We start from the raw sequence: 22,665 nt of genomic DNA on the forward strand, positions 1-22,665 counted from the left end.
AATCTGATTTTACTATGTTTTACAATGTAAGCATGTATACATGTATTACATCTATCTATGCCTGGCAAGTTAACTCTAGAGCCAATCAGCTTTGTTAATTGCCATGCAACCAGAAAGCATGATCATACGCTAACTTAATTTCAAAGCTATTTTGGAGAGCACCATGAACCAAAACTGCTGCAAGCATGGTCTGCCCAGACCAGCCTTAAACTTACCATAAGCCAAGGGTGACCTTGACTCCATCTCCTAAGTGCTAGGATTACAGGTGTGTGCCATGGTGCCAGGCTAACGCATTTTAAGGTACAATGGAGCCTTGCCCATCCTCACCGATTGTTTAGATGACAGGCTGGGGCTGCTAAGTGAGGGAGCTGAGGGAAGGCTTATTTAGGGGTAGTCACTGAAGGGAAATTCAAGTGGCAGTATCAGACTCATTTTCTTCAAGATTAACACCCCTAGAGCCCTGCTGCTGGCCTACAACATCACTGCCAGCAGGTCAAAGGGCAAGACTTCTAGAGTCCAGAATATTCAAGAAAAGGCCTACATATGTTGATGGCTTGTGCCTACAGATACAAATAGTGCTAATTTCACCCATGATGAACCAATAAAATGACCCACCCTTTTCTAATGTGGATTTTAAGAATAGAGCTGATGACCAGAGAAACCAGAAAGTTCCATCTGGAGCCAGGAGGTGAAAGGGGTTGTGGGCATTCCTTAGAGTTATAGATGATATAAGAAATAATATAGTCTACCACTGTGCTCTTACTGGAAGCACTTAAGTTGTCTTGAAGGGGGAAGCTACTTGGTAAAGTTTGGTCTTTTACAGAACATGCAACCACAGACTAGGGCTAGTGAGCATTTCATATCCTTATGTAAGCTGGACAGGTCTCTGAGGGGAAGGCTTTATGAATCCCCTAAAAGCACAAGTAAACTTTTGAGGATATGCATGTCTCCCTAGGAAAAAGGCTTTCCTTTCTCACACCCTAAGCTATAGAAAAGGGTAGAACACAAAAGCCATCAGATACACTTGGAGCCAGCCAAGTCTGGACACTCACAGATGCCACGAAAAAGTTCAGACATGGATTTATAGCAGAGGACCATTTGCTTTCATGCACTTTTTTTTTTTCCTAATTGTATTTCAGGTCTTCACGAAACAAGGCTCTAGGGTTATCTGGGTTCAGTCTGGCTCTTGGCTTGAGCCACAGCTGCATGAGCGCTGGGGAGCCTTATTTGCATGGTTTTGCCATCTATTCCTGAACATTAAATCCTGAAACAGAAGATACACCAAAGCAGGACTCCTTCCTTCACAGCATGCTCTGGTTTCGGAGGAGGAAGTCAACATGGAAAACAATGAAATGTTCCCTTGGAACTGGAGTGTGACAAGAGATGCCTGTCAGGATCAGAACCTACTGTCTTCCTAAGGACCCCTCCCTTGCAGTTTCAGCTGCTAAACCAGAAAGGAACCTCTAAAAATACTTGGTAACAGCTCCAAACACTATATGCTACTACAATGTACTGTGCTTTCAGCCTTCTGGGACTAGTTCAACATCTCTACTAACTGCTTGGTGTAGTCACCTTCACAACCAGCTGATGACACCTGTCTGCGGAAATGCAGTGTTTTCTGGGTAGCCTACCATCAGGGGAGGAGAAAACTGTGGCAAATCCTGAATTCCTGGAAATCCAGCACCAGCAGAAATCTCATGAATGGGGTCTTCTGAGTAAACATTGCCAAATCTCCCTGGTGCCTCTCTGTCCCTGTGTTAGAGGGATAGTCTTTTTCACCTTTGTCATGTTATCAGTGCATGGACAGAGTTCCGATTCAGAACTCTAAGAGTCACTACAGGCTTTTGCTACAGTGCATTTTTTTATGCTCTGGGAGAGGAGTGACTTTGGCAGAGGCCAGGCAGGTTTTTCAGGTGAGATTCCACAGCATTCTCTACTGATGGCCAGCATAAGGGGTCACTAGCCACTGCTACTTGTCTGGTCCACCCCAGACTCCAACAGAACTGGTTCCCATTGCTCATGCCTGACCCCTTTCTCTTTCATCCATTCTTTTTTTTGCCAGAAGCACCTTCTTTGCATGGAAAGCCAATGGCTTGATAAGCCTTCCTCCATTTTCAGATTTTCCCAGAGCCAAAGGGATCTTTCTCCTCTGCCCTTGCTACACTATCTGTCCAGTGTTGCCTCCATGAGCTTTTGTCAATACCGTCCTGGCTCAGCAGAAATTGTTGATTTTCTTTGCTTTTTCTTTGAGTTACTTGAGACAGGATCTCATGAGGCCCAGGGTAGCTTTGAACTCCCCATGAAGCAGAGGATGACCTTGAATGCCTGTTCTTCCTGCCTCCACTAGACCTACCAGGAATGATGGTGTGTTTCTATAATTTCAGAATGTGGGAGGTAGAAGAGGATTAGGAGTTCAAAGCCAGTCTCGACTACATAGAGAAAATTCCAGACCAACCTGGACTACAGGAGAGCCAATCTCAAATGAATAATAATAATAAAAAAAATCTCACTTTACAATTTACTTATTTATTTTTGGGACAGTGTCTCACTTTGTAGCTCAGGATAACCTAGAACTTACTATGTAGCCCAAGTTGGCCCCAGAATCATGGCAATTCTTCTACCTCTGCCTTCTGAGTACTAGATTTACAGGCATAAGTCATCACACCTGGCTTGATGTTAAATTTAGAGTTGTATGAGGTTTTTAAAAAAAATGTGTAGCATGTTAGTATGTCTAATAAGCAATTGTTCAGTAATCTTTTGTTTGTTTGTGGTGTTGGGAATGAAATATAGGATCCTGAACATATTAGTCAAATTACCTACTATTAAACTACAATCAGTTCCAACCACACAATAATTGAAACAGAAAAAACTAGTGTAAAGAATAATTAAGTGGGACTAAAGAGATGGCTCAATGGTCAAGAGTACTCTTAGGTACTCTTCCAGAGGCCCTGAATTCAATTCCCAGCAACCACATGGTGGCTCACAATCATCTATAACTGGATCTGGTTCTCTCTTCTGGTGTGTATATACATAAAATGAATAAATATTTTTTAAAAGAATAATTAAGTATAGTGGTTTGGAGCAGTGAAGATTTACCAGTAAACTCAAAAGGATTTTGGAAGAAATAGAGGGAGAAAGGGCTGGCTGTCAGAACAAATTGAGATCTTGATGGCCTAAGGAAACAGCAGTTTAGCTAGTATGGTGGCTCATATGTATAGTCTTGGTACCAAAGCCAGCCTAGGCTACATGAAACTTTGTTTCAAAACCAAGCAAAACCCCTTGGCAGTTTATTCTCTCCCCAGTATAGAAGCGGAAACCCACAACCAGGGATCAGCCGAAGGCCCTGCTTCCCCTGAAGGGTTCAGCAGGGAACAGACCTTGTTTCTTCCACCTTCTGGGGCTCCAACTGTTCCTGTGGCTACATGACCTATTTGCCTCCATCTTCACATGACCCTTTCTTCTCTCTCTCTCTCCCCTCTCCTCTTTTTCACTCCCTTGATATATTCCAAAATATACCATTGGTCTTAATCCCTTGTGGTTCATAGCTGTACTCTGTAGCTGCTAGTAATTTTAGAGAATTAAAGTGCCTTATGTGACTTTGGAAATATACAATATATTTTGCTCTTTTGAGTCCAGCACCACTGTGGATGACACTATCATTTTTCCAGCCATCAGCCACTGTGAAATATGCACATGGTGGATGACTGTGTAAGTCTGTTGCTTGATTTGGTTAGACTAATCACTCGTTTATCTGTCCATAAATATAGTACTGATGTTGCGAATATGTTGTACAGGACTATAATCCTAGTGGTTGGGAGGCAGAGGCAGAAGGATGTCAGGTTGAAGACCACAGTGGGCTACAGTGTAAGATCCTATCAAAACAAACACAAGCCACACAAGCCAGGCCTATAATCCCAGCTACCCGGAGGACTGCAAGCACAGGCTTGCTTCAGTTTCAGAACAAGTTCAAGACCAGCCTGTGAGCTTAGTGAAACCCTGTCTCAAAATTGAATCTCAGGGCTATCTCCACCTGAGAGCCGCCCAAGTAATTACACAGAGACTTTTTTATTAATAAGCTTGGCCTTATCTGGGGCTTGTTCCCATCGAGCTTGTGTGACTTAAATTAACCTGTTTATACTCATCTCCGTTCTGCCACATGGCTTGTTACAGCTTTTCAGTCTTGGCACCTCTTTCTTCCCGAGTCTGGCTAGGGAATCTCCAGTACCTGATTCTTTCCCAGCATTCCTATCTCTGTCCAGATGTTCTGCTATCCTCTCCCACCTTGCTATAGGCCAGTCAGCTCTTTATTAAACCTATCAAAAGATGGTGGAGAAGAATACAAAACTCTGAGACAGGTGATGTGTCATAAAAATAGCAATACCAAGTCTGGCCTATACCCAGATCTCTGCTGGTACAGAAATCGGTATTTGAATAATAAAAAAACAACCTTTACACAGTGTGCAAGGAGATTATCCCAACGAAAATGTAAAAACAATTAACCTTTATTTTTATGTGTATGAAATTTGCAGGCATGCATGTGCACCAAGTGTGTGCCTGGTGCCCACAGAGACCAGAAGGGCATCAGATCTTCTCTGACTGGAATTGCAGCCATATGAGTGCTGGAAATAGAACAGCAGTCTTCTGAAAGAGTAGCCAGTGCTTTGAACCAATGAACCATCTCTCCATCCTAAATTGAAAAAAAAAAAAAAAAAAAAAACCAACAAAAAACAAAAAACCGAAAACAAAAAACTAAATAGCTGGGGCTACAGCTCAGTAAGGGAGTGCTTGCCTAACCTGAGTTCATTGACAAGTGGAAGAAATAGTATCTCAAGTTGGAAGTTGGGCTGGTTTTTGAAACCATTTCAAAACAAAACCAACCAACCAGCCAAAAAATCCAAGCCCAAACAGCCAAACCCAAAGATGTTCTTTGATGATACAAATGTTCTTCTTGTGCTTTTTGCCACACAGCAGCCACCAGCCATGTGGGGCTCCTGAGCAAAAAGGCAAACAGGCACCGAGAAATGGAATTGCTGTATTTAGGGGTTTTGCTCTGTGCACCCAGTGCTGTGGATGAAACAGCGGTTTCGCTGAAATCCCAATCCCAGAACTGCGTTGACTGTAGATAAAACTTTAAATTCAGTATTGGACAAAACAGTGCATGCTTCTCTACCTTTTCACAGCTTGATCTTGGCCAGAAGGCCCAGAAGCATTTTTCACATCTCTTATTATCAGATGGTAAGACTTTTGAGCACATGAGTTCACCAACATGGAGTTATCTTAAATCTGAGGCAAAACGATTTCCAGAGCCAGGAGCTTGTTTCATAAAAGGGGACTTAACATGTGCTTTGAACAGACAACACTAACTTTGGAACTGTGAGTAGCATTCCGAACAAGACAGGCCTTCCTTTTCCCTATAGTGCTTTGTTCGCAAAACTTGTTGGGACTTGACATCACGGTTATGAAATGTGTTCCAAAGTTGAACACAGCCCATTAGACTCACTTAGATGGTATTTAAAGAAAAACTTAGATACTTCAGTTTAAAAACAAAACAAAACTTGAAGACTAAGGAGAAAAGGAGAACTGGAACAGCGGATGGAAGACGGAGCTGGCCAGAGACTTCTGGCACGTTCTCACCTCCTGGGGCGGACAGAGACTGACCTAACTCCAGAGAGGTGCCCGGCCCCGCCCCTCCCACCTGGGCACTCTCGGGACTACGCCCCCGGCGCCCGCCCCGCCTCCACGACGTCCAACCCACGCGGCGCGGAGGCGGCGCGCTGACGTCCGACGCTCCAGGTACTTTCCCCAAGGCCCGCTTGGCTTAACGTGGGGGCGGGGCGGGGAGCGGAAGCGCGCATGCGCCACAGCGCCAGCGCTCTCCCCGGATAGAGCGGGGCCCGAGCCCGTCCGCGGTGGTGGTTCCGCTCGCGCTCCCGCGCCGCCATGTCGGCCACCATCGAGCGGGAGTTCGAGGAACTGGATGCTCAGTCTCGCTGGCAGGTGTTATACGCGGTGAGTCTGAGGCCCGCGCGGCGTCCCCGTCTTCCGAGGACCCGAGCTCGCGCCTGCCGGCTCCGTGTCGTCTCCCGTTCGGGCGGAAGTGGCGAGCGCGGGCCGCGTCAGGGGCGCGCCTGCGCGGAGCGCCCTCACCGCTCTGCGAGGCTTTCGACGGGAAGCGTCGAGGTGGCTGCAGGCTGTTGGTTCTGACGGCGGCGCCACAGCGGCGCCTGCTGGCTGCGCGGCCGGTCCCGGCGTGTGGTGCTCTGGGTGGAGGGTCGAGGGGCACCGGGCGCGGGTGAAACGGCCTCCGGCTTCCTCGCCGACAGCGTTCTTGTCGGCCGATGTTCGCTGGCGGAGCGCCCTGGGAGCGGGTGCCGCGGAAAGGGCGAGAGAGCCCTCTGATCGGGGCCAGCGAAGCGGGGTCTCGCGGGTCTCGGTCACTTGCGACCGAGGACCCGGGACCTTGCGGCGATAGCAGAAGTGGCAGCGATAGCTCCCGAGGGGTCGGGGATCATCAGTCTTTTCTTGGGCTACTTTCTCTGGGAGAGCGGGTTATCGTCAGCTAGAGCTTCCCGGAACAACAGAGGCTTTGCTTGCGTTCTCAGCGATTAAACTATCGTCCTCTTTAAAATCTCCTTTGCTTAGGCATGCTTTATGAATGGATGTATCGTACACCACAGATCTTTATGTGAGCTTTGCTTTTGGGCACATTTCCCAAGTGAGTGCACCGGTGGTAGCAGAACTCAAAGTAACCAACCATTCCTTTGGCCCCAAAAGGCCACATGTCCATAGGCGCCCGCTGTTCTCTGTCGCCAGAGAATAATCTTATCCATTCAGCTCATACTAAAGTAATCTGTACTACGAACGCTTGTGACTGCATTTTTACAGCTCGAGGGCTACCTTTTAATCCAGGCAAAACTCTCTCCTCTTACAAATGATTCATTACTAATCATTAACGCATTCTATCGTATTTAGTGATTGGTAAATTGCTAAATGTATCTCCTTATGTTTTGGCTCATTCGAACGGTACAAAAAGAAGCTAGAAAGCCGCCTTTTAGCTCTGGATGATTCTGGGTTTTTCGCTGTTCCATTTAATTGGATGATAGTAGAATTCCTTTCTTTTGTTTTGTTTTGTTTTTCCAGACAGTCAGTGTTTCTCTGTGTAGTACTGGCTGACCTGGACTCACTTCGTAGACTAGGCTGGCCTCAAACTCACAGAGATCCACCTGCCTCTGCCCTCCCGAGTGCTGGGATTAAAGGCGTGTTCAATCGTCACTTGGTTTTTTTGTTTTGTTTTGTTTTTTTTCGGGGAGGAGGAGAGCAGTAAAATTTCTTTGGTCGTTTTGTTAAGGACTTCTTCCATCCATCATTCTTTGAGACAGGGTCTCAGTCTGTAACTTTGGCTGGCTTGGGACTTGCTTTGTAGTCCAGCCTGACCTTGAACTCACAAATCCTCCTGTCCTGCCTCCTGAGTGCTGGGACTAAAGTCATGCATCACCCTGCCTGGCACAGATCTCTGAGTTTTAAGCCAGACTGGTCTAAATAGTTTCAGGTCAGCTGGGGCTACATAGTAAGACCAAGTATAAAAAAACAAAAAGGTGGAAGAGGGGCTGGAGAGATGGCTTATTGGTTAAGAAGGCTGGTTCTTCCAGAATGGGTTGATTGAACCCTAGCACCCACAAGTAGCTTACAATTGTTTCTAGCTCCTGTTCCTGGGAATTGGAAGCCCTCTTCTGGCTTTCAGGGACACCAGTTATGCACATGGTGGACATGGAGACAAAATGCCCACATACTTAGGGGAAAAAGTAAAATAATAAAGAGCTAATACAGCAACTTAATTTATCCCGACCTATCTATCTATCTGTCTGTCTGTCTATCTATCTATCTACTTATTTTCTTACATAATTATTGAAACAAGGTCTTCCTTAATAGCACAAACTGGCCTTCAATTTACTATAGAGCCCTACTAGGTTTGGATTTGTGGCAGTCCTTCTGTCTCAGTACCCAGCTGCTAGGATTACAGGTGTGAGCCACCACATTTGGCTTAACTGGGTATATACATGCATGTCATGAATGTCTGTGAGGTGTCACTGAAAGTTCTGATATCCCTCTTAACAGAAAAGAGGCACTTATGCTAGGTGTGGTGGCACAGCCTGTAACCTATCCATTAGGAGACTGACACAGGAGAATTGTTGAGTTTAAGAGGAGCCTGTAGCTGGGCATTGATGGCCAAAGCCTGAAGAGGCAGTCGGATCTCTGAGTTAAGCCAGCCTGGGTTACAGAGTGAGTTCTAGGCAACCCAGGACTACAGAGTGAGATCTTGTGTTGGAAAAAAAAAATCTAAGTAAATAAAAGCCGGTCATAGTGGCACATTCTTCAGTTCTAGTGTTTGGGAAGTGGAGTCTGAAAGGGTCTGGAGTTCAAGGTCATTTCTAGTCACCTGTGGAATTCTAGGCCAGCTTGGGGTAATTGAGACTGTGTCAAAACAAACAAAAAATGTAGCAAGGTGGCTCTGTGAATTAACTCATCATTTGCCAAGCATGAAGACTTGAGTTCAGTCCCATGACTCCCATGGAAGGAGAGAACCATCTTTCTTTTACAAGTAGTCCTCTGAGCTCCATATAAGTGCCTATTTATGTGTACCCACAATAGCTAAGTTCATTAAAACAATCTTTAAAGAGTTGGAAGTTGGGAGATGGTTCATTTGCTAAAGTGTTTCTCATAAAAGCATGAGGACATATGCTTCGATCCCCACCATATACATAAAAGGCCAGATGTGAATCTCAGTGCTGGGGAGGTAGAGACCCGCTGATCCCTGGAAAGTTGGCCAGCCAGCCAACTTTGGTTCAGCCAACTGAACCAGTGAGAGGTCCAGTCTCAAAAAATAAGGTTTGGGGCTGAAGAGATGGCTCAGGGCTTAGGAGCACTAATTTTGCAGAGGACCCTAGTTCGAATCTCAGCATCCACATCAGGTAGCTCAGAACTACCTGTAACTCTAGTGCCAGAGAATCTGACATCTTGTGTCCTCTGTGGGGAATGCAATCCTCTCTCTTTCACACACATACACAATTAAAAATAAAATCTTTAAAATAAGTTGTAGGGCAAGTTGATTCAGAGCACGTGTTTCCTGCCAAGCCTGACAATCTTAAATTTGATTCTTGGTACTCACATGATGGAAAAAGATAACTGATTCCTGCATTTTGTTCTCTGACCTCCACATGCATGCATGGCCCCATAAATAAATGTCAGAAAAAAATAAATACAGGAGAAAATGCACTTGTATTCACTGAAAATACCATAATTGATAGCAAGTTTAGGAAACCCTTCCATAGACTAGTAACCAAGATCTTTAAGCAGAACAGGAGTTGTATGCTGTTACTTCCTTTTCCAAGCCCAAGAACGTTAAAACCATGCTATGCACATTGGTGTTATAGTCAAAGCAAGTGAGGAAGAGTTTGAACTTAATGCTTCTTAGGGTCCTAGAGCATCCATTTCACCACTCCACAGAGAAGGCTGCTGACAAGATCTCTGCTTCCAAGGCACTAATTCTGAGTCTTGGAAGTTTGTGCTTTGCTCTCTTGTTGGCCTCTTGGTATAGTGGGTAGTGTATCATCTCATAATTTTAAGTCCTGGATTCTCATACTTGGCACTGAAGATAACTGTTTAAGGACAATACTCTTTAGGATCCAACCTAGTGAGAAGTAGTAAATGGCTAAGCAAATAAAAACATGAAAGTGAGGGGTCCAGTAAGAGGGCTCAGCAAGGAAAGGTGCTAACCAAAGCTTGGCAGCCCAAGTACTATACTTGAAACCCATGTACAGGCATAAGGAGAGAACAGACTTGATGCTGTTTTCTGCCCACACATGTGCTGTGGCATATACACACAACAGTAATTTTTCATCTGTATGTGAAAGCAAGACCTGGTGTGTAGCTCAGTTGGTAGAGTGCTTGCTTGGCATGCATGAAGCCCTGGGTTCAAACCCCAGCAAAATTAGGTGTAATGGTGCATGCCTGGACTCTCGGCCCCCTGGAGTAGAAGTAGAGGGTTAGAAATTCACTATTGTCCTTGGGTGCATAATTTGGCAAGACTTGTCTCAAAAATAAGTGGGAGAGGGGCTGGAGAGATGGCCAAGAGGTTAAGAGCACTGGCTGTTCTTCCTAAAGGTCCTGAGTGCAATTCCCAGTAACCACAACCATCTATAATAAGATCTGGTGCCCTCTTCTGGCATTCATGCATACATGCAGACAGAACACTATACATAATAAATAAATCTTAAAAACAAAACAAGTGAGAGAATAAGAGAATTGGAGGATGGGAAACAATATGATTAATATACATTGTCTATATATGCATTCAGTTGTGATGGAAAAGATAAAAAGTTTTTAAAACTTTGATTTTTAAAGTGCTTAGTACAAGTAAAGGGTGCTGTGTGAATGAGTATTTTTGGAACTGTTTTTCAAAAAGTACACCTAGAGTGAAGTTTCTTTCTTTTTCTACTTGTTTGTTAATGGTGTGCATGCATGGGTGGGTGTGGGTGTTGTGCCTGTATTTTTGTGCATTGTGTTTGTATCTAGTGTTCTAGAAGGCCAGAAGAGAGCATCAGATCCCCTAGAACTGTAGTTACGGATGGTTTTGAGTCACCATGTGGATGCTGGGAATCAAACCCAGGTTCTGTGGAAAAGCAGTCAGTGCTCTTAACTGATGAGCCATCTCTCCAACCCCAATAGTGAAGTTTCTTGAGAAGGGAGGGCCTAACAGTCTCAAAGGTCAAATGGTCCACTGAGAAAAGGTCAAGGGAGTGGAGGAAAATTAGTATTCCAGGGAAACGTTCCAGAGTGGAAAGCCACAGTGTCGACTGCTTCCTGCTTCGGTAGAGGTCCCAACAGTGTAGTCTGGGGCTGAGCCTGCTCTGAATTTGAAGTGTTGGAGAATAAGGCAGAGCCTATGAGGCTCTTGTAGATCAGAATTTGAACTCCTAATAGAGACTCACCGAGGAAATTTAAGCCTTGAAGTATTATTTTTACTTTTAGTAAGATCATGTTGGTTGGACAGGGCTAAGTGTAGACTGTCAAGTCAAGCTGAAATGTTAAGCCTTTGAATATAGGTTGTGGCAAGAGAAATATAGGAAAAACACAGTTGAAAAGATAAATTAGGCTATGTGGAGATAGCTATGCAAATAGCAGTGCTTACCATACAAGCCTGACAACCTGGCTTATTCCCTAGACCCATGTGTTAAAAAAAAAGCACATGTATGGTGCAATTTTTAATTCTAGCACTTAAAAGACAAAAGACAGAATCAGCTGGAAGCTCTCAGGCCCATTATCCTGAAATACCCAGCACAGAGACCTTGCTTCAACAGGTTGAAGGCAAGAGCCAACTTTTTTTAAAATTTTTAAATTTTTTTTAGTTTTACTTATTGGTGTTTGACTGCATGTATGTCTATGTGAGGGTGTCAGATCCTCTGGAACAGGAGATACAGACAGTTGTAAGCTGTGATGGGAGTGCAGGGAATTGAACCCACGTCCTCTGGAAGAGCAGTCAGTGCTCTTAACCACTGAGCCATCTCTCTAGCCCCTAAGAACTGCCTTTAAGTTGTCCTCTGACCCTGTGTCTCTCGGCCCCCGAAAGCACAAAGGTAATATAGCTGTTATTGAGTTACTTTTAAGATACTGGAGTAACTGAGTGTGGAGTTCAGAAGAGAGGACTTCACTGTACATACAGTTAGAACTTACAAATACCTGGAGTGAAGTTTCTTTCAGGTGGTGGTTAAGGTTTGAGACATCTAAGGCCTATTTCTCAACATTATACAGGTAGCCGAGTGTGAGGTACAGGCCTTTGATCCCAGCACTGGGAGGCAGAAGCATGCGGGTCTCCATGAATTGTTTTGTTTTCTCTGAGACAGGGTTTCTCTGTGTAGCCTTGGCTGTCTTGGACTGGATTTGTAGACCAGGCTGGCCTCGAACTCACAGAGATCCACCTGCCTCTAACTCCCTGGGTGCTGGGCTTTCAGGCATGCTCCTCCTGTGCCCAGCTGGTCTCCATGAATTTGAGGCCAGTCTGGCCTGCACAGTGATATATGATATATAGTGAGACCCTGTCTCAAAGAAACAAAACAAAGCCAAAAAAATTTACCAGAGTAATACATAAATGGTTTGGAAATGTTGAAGGCCACGGATATCTTCTTGACTGCCAGCAGGGTTTTTTGAAGTGGAGAGGGGAAGCTTGCAGTGGAGACTGGGGAGCAATAGCTAACAAAGTGGGGAAGAAAGCTGTTGTGGAACATGGAGAGACGGTAGACCACAGGGCCTCCTGCTACAGGTGGAGCAATCACAATCAAGACCAAAAGGGCTCATTGAATTGAGCTACCAGAGGTCAGCAGATGATTTAAAGTGCAGTTTCAGTCTGTTACAATATTCAGGGTATTGCAGAGCTGGAAACAAAGCTTGAAGAAGTTCAGGTAAGTGTAGATGTTTGAGAAACTTACCTTGAAAGGAAGAAGTGGGGAGAGGTAGCTAAAATGAAGCGCTCTAATCACTGGCTTCCCAATGGCCACAACGTAAAATTCAGCCCCTCTGCTTCACACCACTGGTGGTGCCTGTGTGGCTTCATTTCCCATATCATTTTTCTTCTCCCCCCCCCCACCTGTTCTGTTCTTGGAAATGTGTGTATCCACCATCCTTTGAGGCTTGTAGAATGAAATTTCCTTTGCACAACTGGTCCCCCTTCCTTCCCTGTTGGTTAACACCTTCTACTTATGTCTGAAGTTGCACTTAGTCTGGGAAGCTTTCTAATCTACCAGTCTGTGCTAGATGTGAACACATCTTAAAATTTCGACACCAGGGTTGGAGAAATGTCTCAATGGGTAAAGGCGATTGTTGCTCTTAGCAGAGGATCTGTGTTTGTCCCCACCTCTCACATGGCAGCTCACAATGTTTGTAACTCCTGTTAAAGTGAGCATTCTACTTTATTACAATAGTTGATGCTTGTGATGCTTTATGAGTTCTGCTGAAGGAGCTGGGGAAAAAGGGATTGCTCTTGAGGGAAACCTAGCTACTTAATTTTTAGCTGTTTGGTGGATATGAGAACATTTACTTCATACCTTATTACAGTTTTTGCAGGGAAGAATAAATTGAATATTTTTGGTTAGGTTCTGGCCTCCTAGTCTTTTCATTCCCTATAGACAGTTGCTTTTAGAACATGGATTTGGAATTAGGTGTGGTGGCCCACGCTGCTACTAGCACTTGAGCTACTTGAGGGATGAGGATTTTAGAGGTCAGTCTGAACAGTGTAACTAGTTTCAGGTCAGCTTATGTAATTTAGCAGCATGCTGTTTCAAAAGAAGACAAAATCAGTTTAAAAAAAAACATGATTTAGAAGTAGGAAGAGTTTCTTGGTTTTTTTGTTTGTTTGTTTTTTTGAGACAAGGTGTCACTGTAGCCTTAGCTGGCCAGGAAATCACAGTGTAAACTAGGTTGCTTTCCGACTATAGATTCGTCTTACCTCCTCAGTGCTGGGAATAAACTCATACACTGCCATGGCTGACTTGATTTTGTTTTTTTGAGATAGATTTTCTTTCTGTATCTCGTACTACTTTGGAACTCCCTGTTTAGCTCAGTTTAGCCTTGAAATAATGCTAATCTTCCTGCATCAGTTTCTGAGTACTGGGATTACAAACATGGGTCATCAAGTTTGGTGAAGTTGTTTTTTTGTGTTTTTGTGTTTTTCTTTTTAGGGTATTAGTAATCAAGCTCATGGCTTTATGCATGCTGGGCAGGTGTTTTACCATTGAGCCATAGCCACTGTTACTCATCTCCCATTTTTGAGCTAGGCCTCTATTATTTACTGGCCTTGAACATGCTTTCTTCCTGCATTAGCCTCCAAGTAGTTGGGCTTACAGGCCTGGGCCACCAGGATGGGCATTGTGAAAATTCTTGATTTACAGAAAGAAAAATGAAAATGCTGCAGTTGCTAAAATCCATGCTGAGGCCAAATCTTCTATCTGAGGAATTGGAAGGCTAAAGAAATTTGCTGGTTTTGCTGCTATATTGTGTGTAAGCGCACTAAGATGGAAAAGGACTTAAATTGTGAACTGAGTAATATCTGGTGTTACACATTCACTAAGTTCCTTGGACTAGCATATGTATTTTGTGCTATAAAGTAATTATTAAAGTTATCTTTGTAATATATAGTGTGATGGCATACTATTTTTATTTTTGCTAATGTATAGAGTCCTAAATTCTAGTAATAAAGATGTATTAATTTGTTAAAGGCGAAAACTTTTTCTCTCCAATAAAATCACAAATAAAAACTCAAAATAAAGGTAGGTATAGCGGTGCATGCTTCTAATCCCACTCTTTAGGAGCAGAGGCCATTAGATTTCTCAGTTTCAGGCACACAGTGAGACTCTATCTCAAAAAACAAAAGTAAAATCCACTGGCCACTTAGTATCCTGGTCCTCCTGAGTGCTGTGATTGCAGGTGTGAACCACCCCATCCTCGTGGATTTTTAGTACAGGGTCTCAAGTAGCCCAACTGACTTCTATGAGACTGGCTTTGAACTTGTAATCCTCCTGCCTCAATTTCCAAAGTGCTGCAATCAAAAGCATATATACTACCATGTCAGAATATTTTGTATTAAAAAACAAAAACAAAAACAAAAAACAACTAAGCATTGGTTACCTAAAACAAAATAAAACAAACACTTGTAAGCTAGGTGTGATGTGTATGCATGTAATCTCAGGAGTTTTGCCATGAATTTGAGGCCAGCCAGGGTTATAAAGCAAGACCCTATCTGAAAACACACACATATAGACAAACACACATAAACAGACAAACACACACAAACACATTGAACCAAACAAAGTTGTTCCATGAAATCTTAGCTTACTTAAGTTGATACAATGTAAAAAAAATTCTGTCATTTGACACAGTAAGGTTTTTTGTTATGTGTCTCTAAGTACAGCCTATTCATGCCATGTGTGTATAGAGGTCACTTAAAACTTTTGGGAGTAGTTCTCTTCTCCCACATTGTGTTCTTGGGATCAAGTTTGTGTGGCAGTCTTTTCTGAAGGATTCTACCTAGCAGCGTATCAAAGCAGATGCTAAGACTCATAACCAAACCTTTGGTAGAGTACAGGGAATCATATGATAAAAGGGAGAGTTAATATGACTGGGAGAGGACAGGAGCTCCACAAGGACAAAATATATCAGGGCACAGGGGTCCTCTATGAGACTGTTTCTCCAACCAAGGACCATGTATGGATATAACCTAGAACCCCTGCTCAAATGTAGCCCATGGTAGCTCAGTATCCAAGTGGGTTTTCTTAGTAAGGGGAACAGGAACTATTTCTGACATGAACTCAAGGACTGGTTCCTTTACCAGCCCCCTGCCCCCGAAGGGAGGAACAGTCTTGCTTGACCATAGAGGAGGACATTGCAGCCAGTCCTGAAGATACATGATAAGCTAGGGTTAGATGGAAGGGGAGGAGGTCCTCCCCTAGCAGTGGACTTGGGAGGACAGGGAGGAGATGAGGGAGGGAGGGTGGAATTGGGAGGGAATGAGGGAAGGGGCTATGGCTGGGATACAAAGTAAATAACCTGTGATTAATATTAAAAAAATAAAAAATAATTAAAAAAAGTTTGTGTGGCAAGCCCTTTTACCTGCTGAACCATCTTGACAGCCTGAGATTTAAGATTTTTATAGCTATATATATTTAAAATTAAAAGGTTGTTTTAATATGTAACAAAGCAGAAAGATTTTTTTTTAACTGAAAGCATTTTCTTATCCCAGTTCCAATAACTGCATTGCAGTAAATTCTTCCTCCCCAGAATTTGTAATTTATGCCAGGTATCACTTACTTCACATTAATTATAATGTGTCTTCCGAATAATGTACATAAACACATACATATGTATCATTTATTTCAAATTAATTTTCAGTTATCCACAAACACACACACACACAAACACACACACACACACACACACACACACACACACACACATATATATATACACATCTTTTTTTTGTTTGCTTGTTTGTCTTGTTTTTCCAGACAGGGTTTCTCTGTGTAGCCTTGGCTGTTCTGGATTGCTTTGCAGACCAGGTTGGCTGCTAGCTCACAGCGATGGGCCTGCCTCTGCCTCCAAGGGCTGGGATTAAAGGTGTATGATACTATGCCCTGCTTACATACACACATCTTTATATTATATATACAAAAAAAAAAGTGCTTGGTCTTGTATTCAAATCTCCCCACCACCACCATCTGGTTCTCTTGGAGATAAGCTCTTATTGTGTATTCCTGGCTGGCCTGGCACTTGGCATTGAGCCATGCTAGCTTTAATATTAAGGCAGAACTCCTCAGTCTCCCAGGTGCATGTGTCACATATGCCTAGGTCTCCTTAATATGTATATTTTCTTTCTTTCTTTCTTTCTTTCTTTCTTTCTTTCTTTCTTTCTTTCTTTCTCCTTCCTTCCTTCCTTCCTTCCTTCCTTCCTTCCTTCCTTCCTTCCTCTCTCTCTCTCTTTCTTTCTCACTCACTCTCTTTCTCGTTCTTTTTTTTCTCTCTCTCTCTCCTCTTCTTCTTCCTCCTTTTTCCTCCTCCTTCCTCCTCCTTTTTTATAACAGGGTTTCTCTGCATATCCTTGGCTGTCCTGGAACCAGGCTGGCCTTTTGAACTCATAGAGACCCACTCCTAAGTGCTGGGATTAAAGGTGTATGCCACTATCACCGAAGCTGATATGTATAGTTTTAAAAGCACCGCCCCTTTTGCCTTAAACATGTTACTGTGTTATTTCGAGCAAAGTAAATTTTTATTAAATGCATACCTCTATGTTGGAATTTTAAATAAGCTGCTGTCAAGGACATATCAAAGATAGTTAAGCTATGTTAGCTATTAATAGGTTATGGAAAATTAGTTGTGTTTTAGTGTGTGATTTCAGAGTTTATAAATCCATCATATGAAGGAGCCAAGTGAATTTGGCAAGTTAGTGTGATAGCATTAGTTGTTCCACTTTTATATTGAGTAGAATCATATTATGACCTGCCTTAGTTAGGCTTTCTATTGCTGTGAAGAGACACTGTGACCACGGCAACTCTTCTAAAGGAAAACATTTAATTGGGGCTGGCTTACAGTTCAGAGGTTTAGCCCCTTATCATCATGGTGGGAAGCGTGATGGAGTGCATGCAGACATGGTGCTAGAGAAGAAGTTGAGAGTTCTGTATCTGGATTCGCAGGCAGCAGGAAGGAAGAGTGAACCACTGGGCCTGGGTTGAGCTTCTGCAACTTCAAAACCCACCCTTGGTGACATATTTCCTCCAGCAAGAACATGCCTCCTAATAGTGCCAGTCCCTATAAACCTTTGGGGATCATTTCATTCAAATCACTACATGACTTTAAATGAAAAAACAAACAAACAAAAAAACCCAAACCAAACCAAAAACCAATTTTCCAGCACATGCCTTGGAGCAACATTAAATTTCCTAGTACTCTTTTTCTCTCCAAATCAACATTTTCTATGTCTTTCTGTTCTATGTGCTCTTTTTATTGTATACCAAATTAAGAGTAATCAATAATAATCATGCCAGAGACTCAAAAGTTTCAGTCTTGAAATTTCTTCCACAAAGAAATTAGTCCATCTTTAGGACACTGTTGGAAGACAGTCAGAATTTTTTTTTTGGGGGGGGGACTAAAATTTACAGGATTGTCCTGTAGCACATTTACTAATAAAGCCCTTATTTTCTTCTGAAACCATGAGCTGGAGCTGGGCCTCCTCTGTCCAGATGGTTTTCAGCACTTCTGTCTTACATGCTCCTACTAAAACAGCTCATTAAGTGCTACTTATAACATTTAGTGGCTTTTCTAATCCAGACTTCCAAAGTCTTCCACATTCCTCAAAACCAAACCAAACCAAACCAAACCAAACCAAACCAAACCAAACCAAACCAAAAAAAACACGGCCAGGTTCTTCATAGCAACAACCCCAGTTCTTGGTTCCAACTTACGTGTTGATTTTTTTTTTTTCTCCTGCCATTAAGTACTATGACCAAAATACCTTAAAGAAGAAAAAGGACTATTTGGTTTATGGTTCCAGAGAAAGAGTTCCTTGTGGTAGGGGAGACACAGCAGCCTGGAGTCCAGAAAACAGTGAATTGGAAATGGATGAGACTGTGAATTCAAATCCTGGTACTTTCTCCTACAAGGCTTATTGTCCGTAAGGTTCCCTAACCTCCCCAAGTAGTGCCACCAGCTAAGGACCAAGTGTTCATGCACATGAGCCAGTGGGGACATTTTTTCATTCAAACTATAGTAGTGCTGAATGTGATTGGAGTTTCTGTCTGCCTCTTTTTTTTTTTTTTTTGGTTTGTTTGTTTAAATGCTGATCTTACAGTGAGAAAGCTAACATAGGAGACAGACTTTCTTGGGGCTGTTTCTTTTACAATCATCCTATAACAAGTTGTTTTAAGGATTCTATAAATGTCTTTTCAATTTTGTGATCTTTGTAAAAGAATTGTCCTAGTGTCTGGTTTGTTATAATAAAAAAAAAAGGAAAATATGATTGTAATGTACACTTCAGTGATTTTGTTTGTTTTTTGTTTTGAGACAGGGTTTCTCTGTAGCCTTAGCTTTCATGGATTCACTTTGTAGACCAGGCTGGCCTCTAAGTCACAGAGATCTGCCTCTGCCTCCCTGAGTACTGGGATCGTAGGCATGCGTCACTACTTCCAGGTCACTTCAGTGGTTTCTTAAGCGTAAGTCTGCTGTCAGGTAACATTCTTCACCTAGTAATGTAGAAGCATAGTTTATGGTTTCTTTCTGCTGCAGAAAGGGAGACTTCTAGCACCAGAATGTGTTAGAACATCAGCACAACATAACATAGCCTTGGTGAGTAGCTCCGCTGTTGGCATTTCTTGTCTCTTTGAAAAACACTTTGTATTTAATTGAGTATACTAAATGATAGGCTAAATGCTGCGAAGTGGGGTACATTTGGTGGGTCCATGCCAAGGTGTGCCACTAAGAAATTATGCCATACAACAGATCTAGTGTGAGAGGTTTATTGGGGGAGGGAGAAGAGTGAAAGGCCACTTTGGAGGAAGGGCGGTAGGGAGAGATTGAGATGGACAGTCAGACAGAAAAAGAATAAGAGAGACTGAGGGAGAGAGAGACAGAGAGGGGATGGAAGAGACAGAACAAGATGGTATGAGCGATGTAGAGAGATCTGTGGTAGGGGGCTTTTATGCACTGCATCTGTCACACCTGTGGGTGGCCAGAGACGGCGTTGGGTGACATAAGTTGCCTCTAGGTCCCTGAGAACAGGCTGGTAGAAATACTTGATTGCTAATACTAAATAGCCAAGTTATGTCTTGGCTTTTGCCAAAAAAAAGAAAGCTTTATCAGTGTCAGATGGTAATTTCTAATGAGATTTGGTTATGGTCTGCCTTAGGGTTTCTATGATTGAGATGAAACACCATGGCCAGAAGCAAGTTGAGGAGGAAAGGGTTTATTTGGCTTATCCTTCCACAGCACTGTTCATCACTGAAGGAAATCAAACAGGAAAGGAAACGAGAGGCAGGAGCTGATGCAGAGGACGTGGAGGAATACTGCTTACTGGCTTTCTCATGGCTTGCTCAGCCTGCTTTTCTTATAGAACCCAGGACCACCAGCCCAGGGACTGTATCACCTACAATGGATTGGACCCTTCCCCTTTGATCACTAGTTAAGAAAATGTCTTACAGCTGGATTTTATGTATCAATTGAGGTTTCTGTCTTTCAGTAAACTCTACCTTGGGTCAAGTTGTCATAAAACTAGCCAACATATGGCCCTTATTGTTTAGACACCTCGTTTAGCTGCATAGGAAGGAAAATAAAGCAATGATTGATAATAGTTTATGTTTTTCATATAGTGAGAGTTCTGAAGATAGGACGGTTGTTACTGTGACTCCCTAATGCTGTTGATGGTACCCTTCAATTTCTGCACAGCTTTTCTTGAAATTTGCCTTCATTTACCTGTTGATCACAGAAGGGTTCCTGCCTGTTCCTACCCCTTACTCTTAAACCTCAAAAATGATGTTATGGGCAAACCAAGACATCAAAAACTTTGTTATGGGCACACCCAAGAGAAGACAAGAGTTGGTTGAGCCAGTTTTTCTTTTTTGATTTGGGTTTCAGTTTTGAGGTAGGATCTGGTCGTCTGTGTTGCTCTTGATCACTACCTCCTTGGTTCAGGTGATCTTCCCATCTGAGTAGCTGCTACTACCCGCAGCACATCCAGGTCACTGCGCTAAATGCAGTGCTCATTATAAACCTTTTCCTACAACCCAGCCCAGTGCTTCTTATTCCCATTGGTTGCCTTGTGTCACAGGCCTGTCTTTTTAAATTTTGAGACAGGGTCGCACTCCCTTTGTAGATGAGGCTGGCTTCGTAGAGATCCACTGCCTCTGCCACCTTAGTGCTGAGATTAAAAGCGTGCACCACCATGCCCAGCTCACAAGCCCATCCTGTTCTTAACTGTGAAGCAGGCCTTTTAGTCAGGCTCTTGTAAGTCAGAAAATGAAATTAGAAACCTTCAGTAAGGAAGAAGGGATAGTGAGATAGGCTGCTGGTGTGTGTCTCTGGACTGCTCTTTAAAACATTGGAATTTCTCGTCTTACATTTGCCAGAATTAAAAACATGCAACACAGTGGCAGCGTTGATGATCTGAGAAGAGGGATTCGCTAAGAGAGTTCTTTGTTTTGTTAGCTAACAAAAGAAAGTATGTTACGGCTATATTAGGGCTGAATATCTGGAATGAGGTGTACATATGCATTGTTTTGTACATTTTATATCTTTCCCTCCTGCTATACTCACACCTACCATCTTTTATTTATTTAATAATACATTTTTAAATCAATTCTTTCGAACTTCGTATAATTTATCTTTTTGTTTTTTTGGGACAGTTTCTCTATGTAGCCATGACTCACTTTGTAGACTAAGTTGGCTTTGAACTCACAGAGATAAACCTGCTTCTGTCTCCCAGAGTGCTGGAATAACAGGCATGTATCATTGTGCCTGGCTCATACAATGTATCTTGATTGTATTCAAACAGTCCTGCCCTTCTCCCACAACTCTTCCTGGAGCCATCCTCTTTCTGTCTCCCTATCCCATTGTGTTCTTTTTAATTTAAACACAGTTTTAGATTTGTTATTTTTTTATTTTATGTGTATGGGTGTTTTGCCTGCATGTATATCTGCACTGTCTGTGTGCAGTGCCTGCAGAAGAAGAGGGGGTCATATCCCTTAAAACTGAAGTTACACAGATAGTTACTTAGTTACCACTGGTGACTGGGTGCTGGGAATCAAATCTGGATACCCTGAAAGAACAGCCAGTGTTCTTAAATGCCAAGCTATCTCTCTAGCTCCTAACTTGAGTATTTTTTGAAGAGACTTTTTAGCAGGGGTAGTAGAGGCAGAAACAGGTAAATCAAACTCAGAGATCCGCCTGCCTCTCCCTCCCAGAGTTCTGGGGTTACAGGTGTGTGCCACCGTACCTGGCTTTCAAGAAATTTCTTTAACCAGCAGAACATGCTACACCTATCTGTTGATATAAGATAAATATTTAGAATGGGGTTGGAAATTACACTTTTTATTTCAGCATCAGTAGTTGTTATAGTGTATACATAAAATTGTCTCTCTAGGCTGAAAAATAAGAACTAGCAACTGATAGACAAGATTCACTGTAGAAAGGTTGGAGAGGTGGCTCAGAGGTTAAGAACACTGTCTGCTCTTCCAGAGGTCCTGAGTGCAATTTCCAGCAACCACATGGTGCCTCACAGCTGTCTATACAGGGATCTGATGCCTTCTGGCATGCAGGTGTACATTCAGATAGAACACTCATACATAAATAAATCTTAAAAGAAAAAAAAAAGGATTCACTGTAGAAGATAGGATTATACAACACAACAGTTGGAGATGCTAGTGAAAGTGTCATGGAGGGAGCCCTATCCTCACTATTACATCACTACCACTCCGTAAGAGAAATCACCAATACATTTTATTTTACTTATTCATTTATTTATTGAGTCCGGCCTGGAACTCACAGTGAGCCACCTACCTCTGGCTCCTGAGTGTTGAGGTTAAAGGCACTAGCTGCTAGCACACACAGCTACCAGCAGGTTTTTAAAAATCGCATTTATAGCTGTGTCAGAGTTTATGAGATTTCTCTGAACAAACAATTGGCATACTTTTCTTGAAGAAAAATGATTTAAAATATGAACTATAACACAAATGGGATAATTAAGTAGGAGCAAAGCAACTTTTATTTCTATATATTTAGACTTTATTAAGCTTTAGTGACTAAAATTTGACAGTCTTGATGATAAATGAGTCTTTGAAATAGAATTAGACTATGTTAGAGCAAGTATAACTGGTAAATGTAAAAAATAATAAATGGCATTAAGTTGAATGATGATTTACAAAGTATAAAATTAAATTTCTCTATCAGGAGTATTACAATTGAGTTTAAACTAGAAATGTGTGCATTATGCTTCATTATTAAAAACTTCTGAGGGGAAGAAGTTATACAATATCAATCAAACTAACCTAAAGAGAGACAAACACTAGGGCAAAAATAATGAAATAGAAAATAAGACAGAAGCAGGGCATTGATGACACACACCTTTAATCTCAGCAC

At 42.6% G+C, this 22,665-nt stretch overlaps 1 protein-coding gene across 2 annotated transcripts in view; it reads left to right on the forward strand.

The window, feature by feature from the left end:
* The first annotated feature begins 5,828 nt into the window (after positions 1 to 5,828).
* Ptpn2 (protein tyrosine phosphatase non-receptor type 2) overlaps positions 5,829 to 22,665 on the forward strand; it is a 72,582-nt gene continuing 55,745 nt past the window's right edge. Inside the window, exon 1 of one of the 2 annotated variants that reach the window (XM_021659519.2) lies at positions 5,829 to 6,009. In XM_021659519.2, coding sequence (XP_021515194.1) covers positions 5,941 to 6,009 — 69 coding nt within the window. In that variant the 5' untranslated portion in view covers positions 5,829 to 5,940. The remainder of the gene's footprint in view (positions 6,010 to 22,665) is intronic. The other variant, XM_060377127.1, reaches the window with a different exon arrangement.

Source organism: Meriones unguiculatus, chromosome 2, assembly GCF_030254825.1.
Source record: "Meriones unguiculatus strain TT.TT164.6M chromosome 2, Bangor_MerUng_6.1, whole genome shotgun sequence".
Lineage (NCBI taxonomy): Eukaryota > Metazoa > Chordata > Mammalia > Rodentia > Muridae > Meriones > Meriones unguiculatus.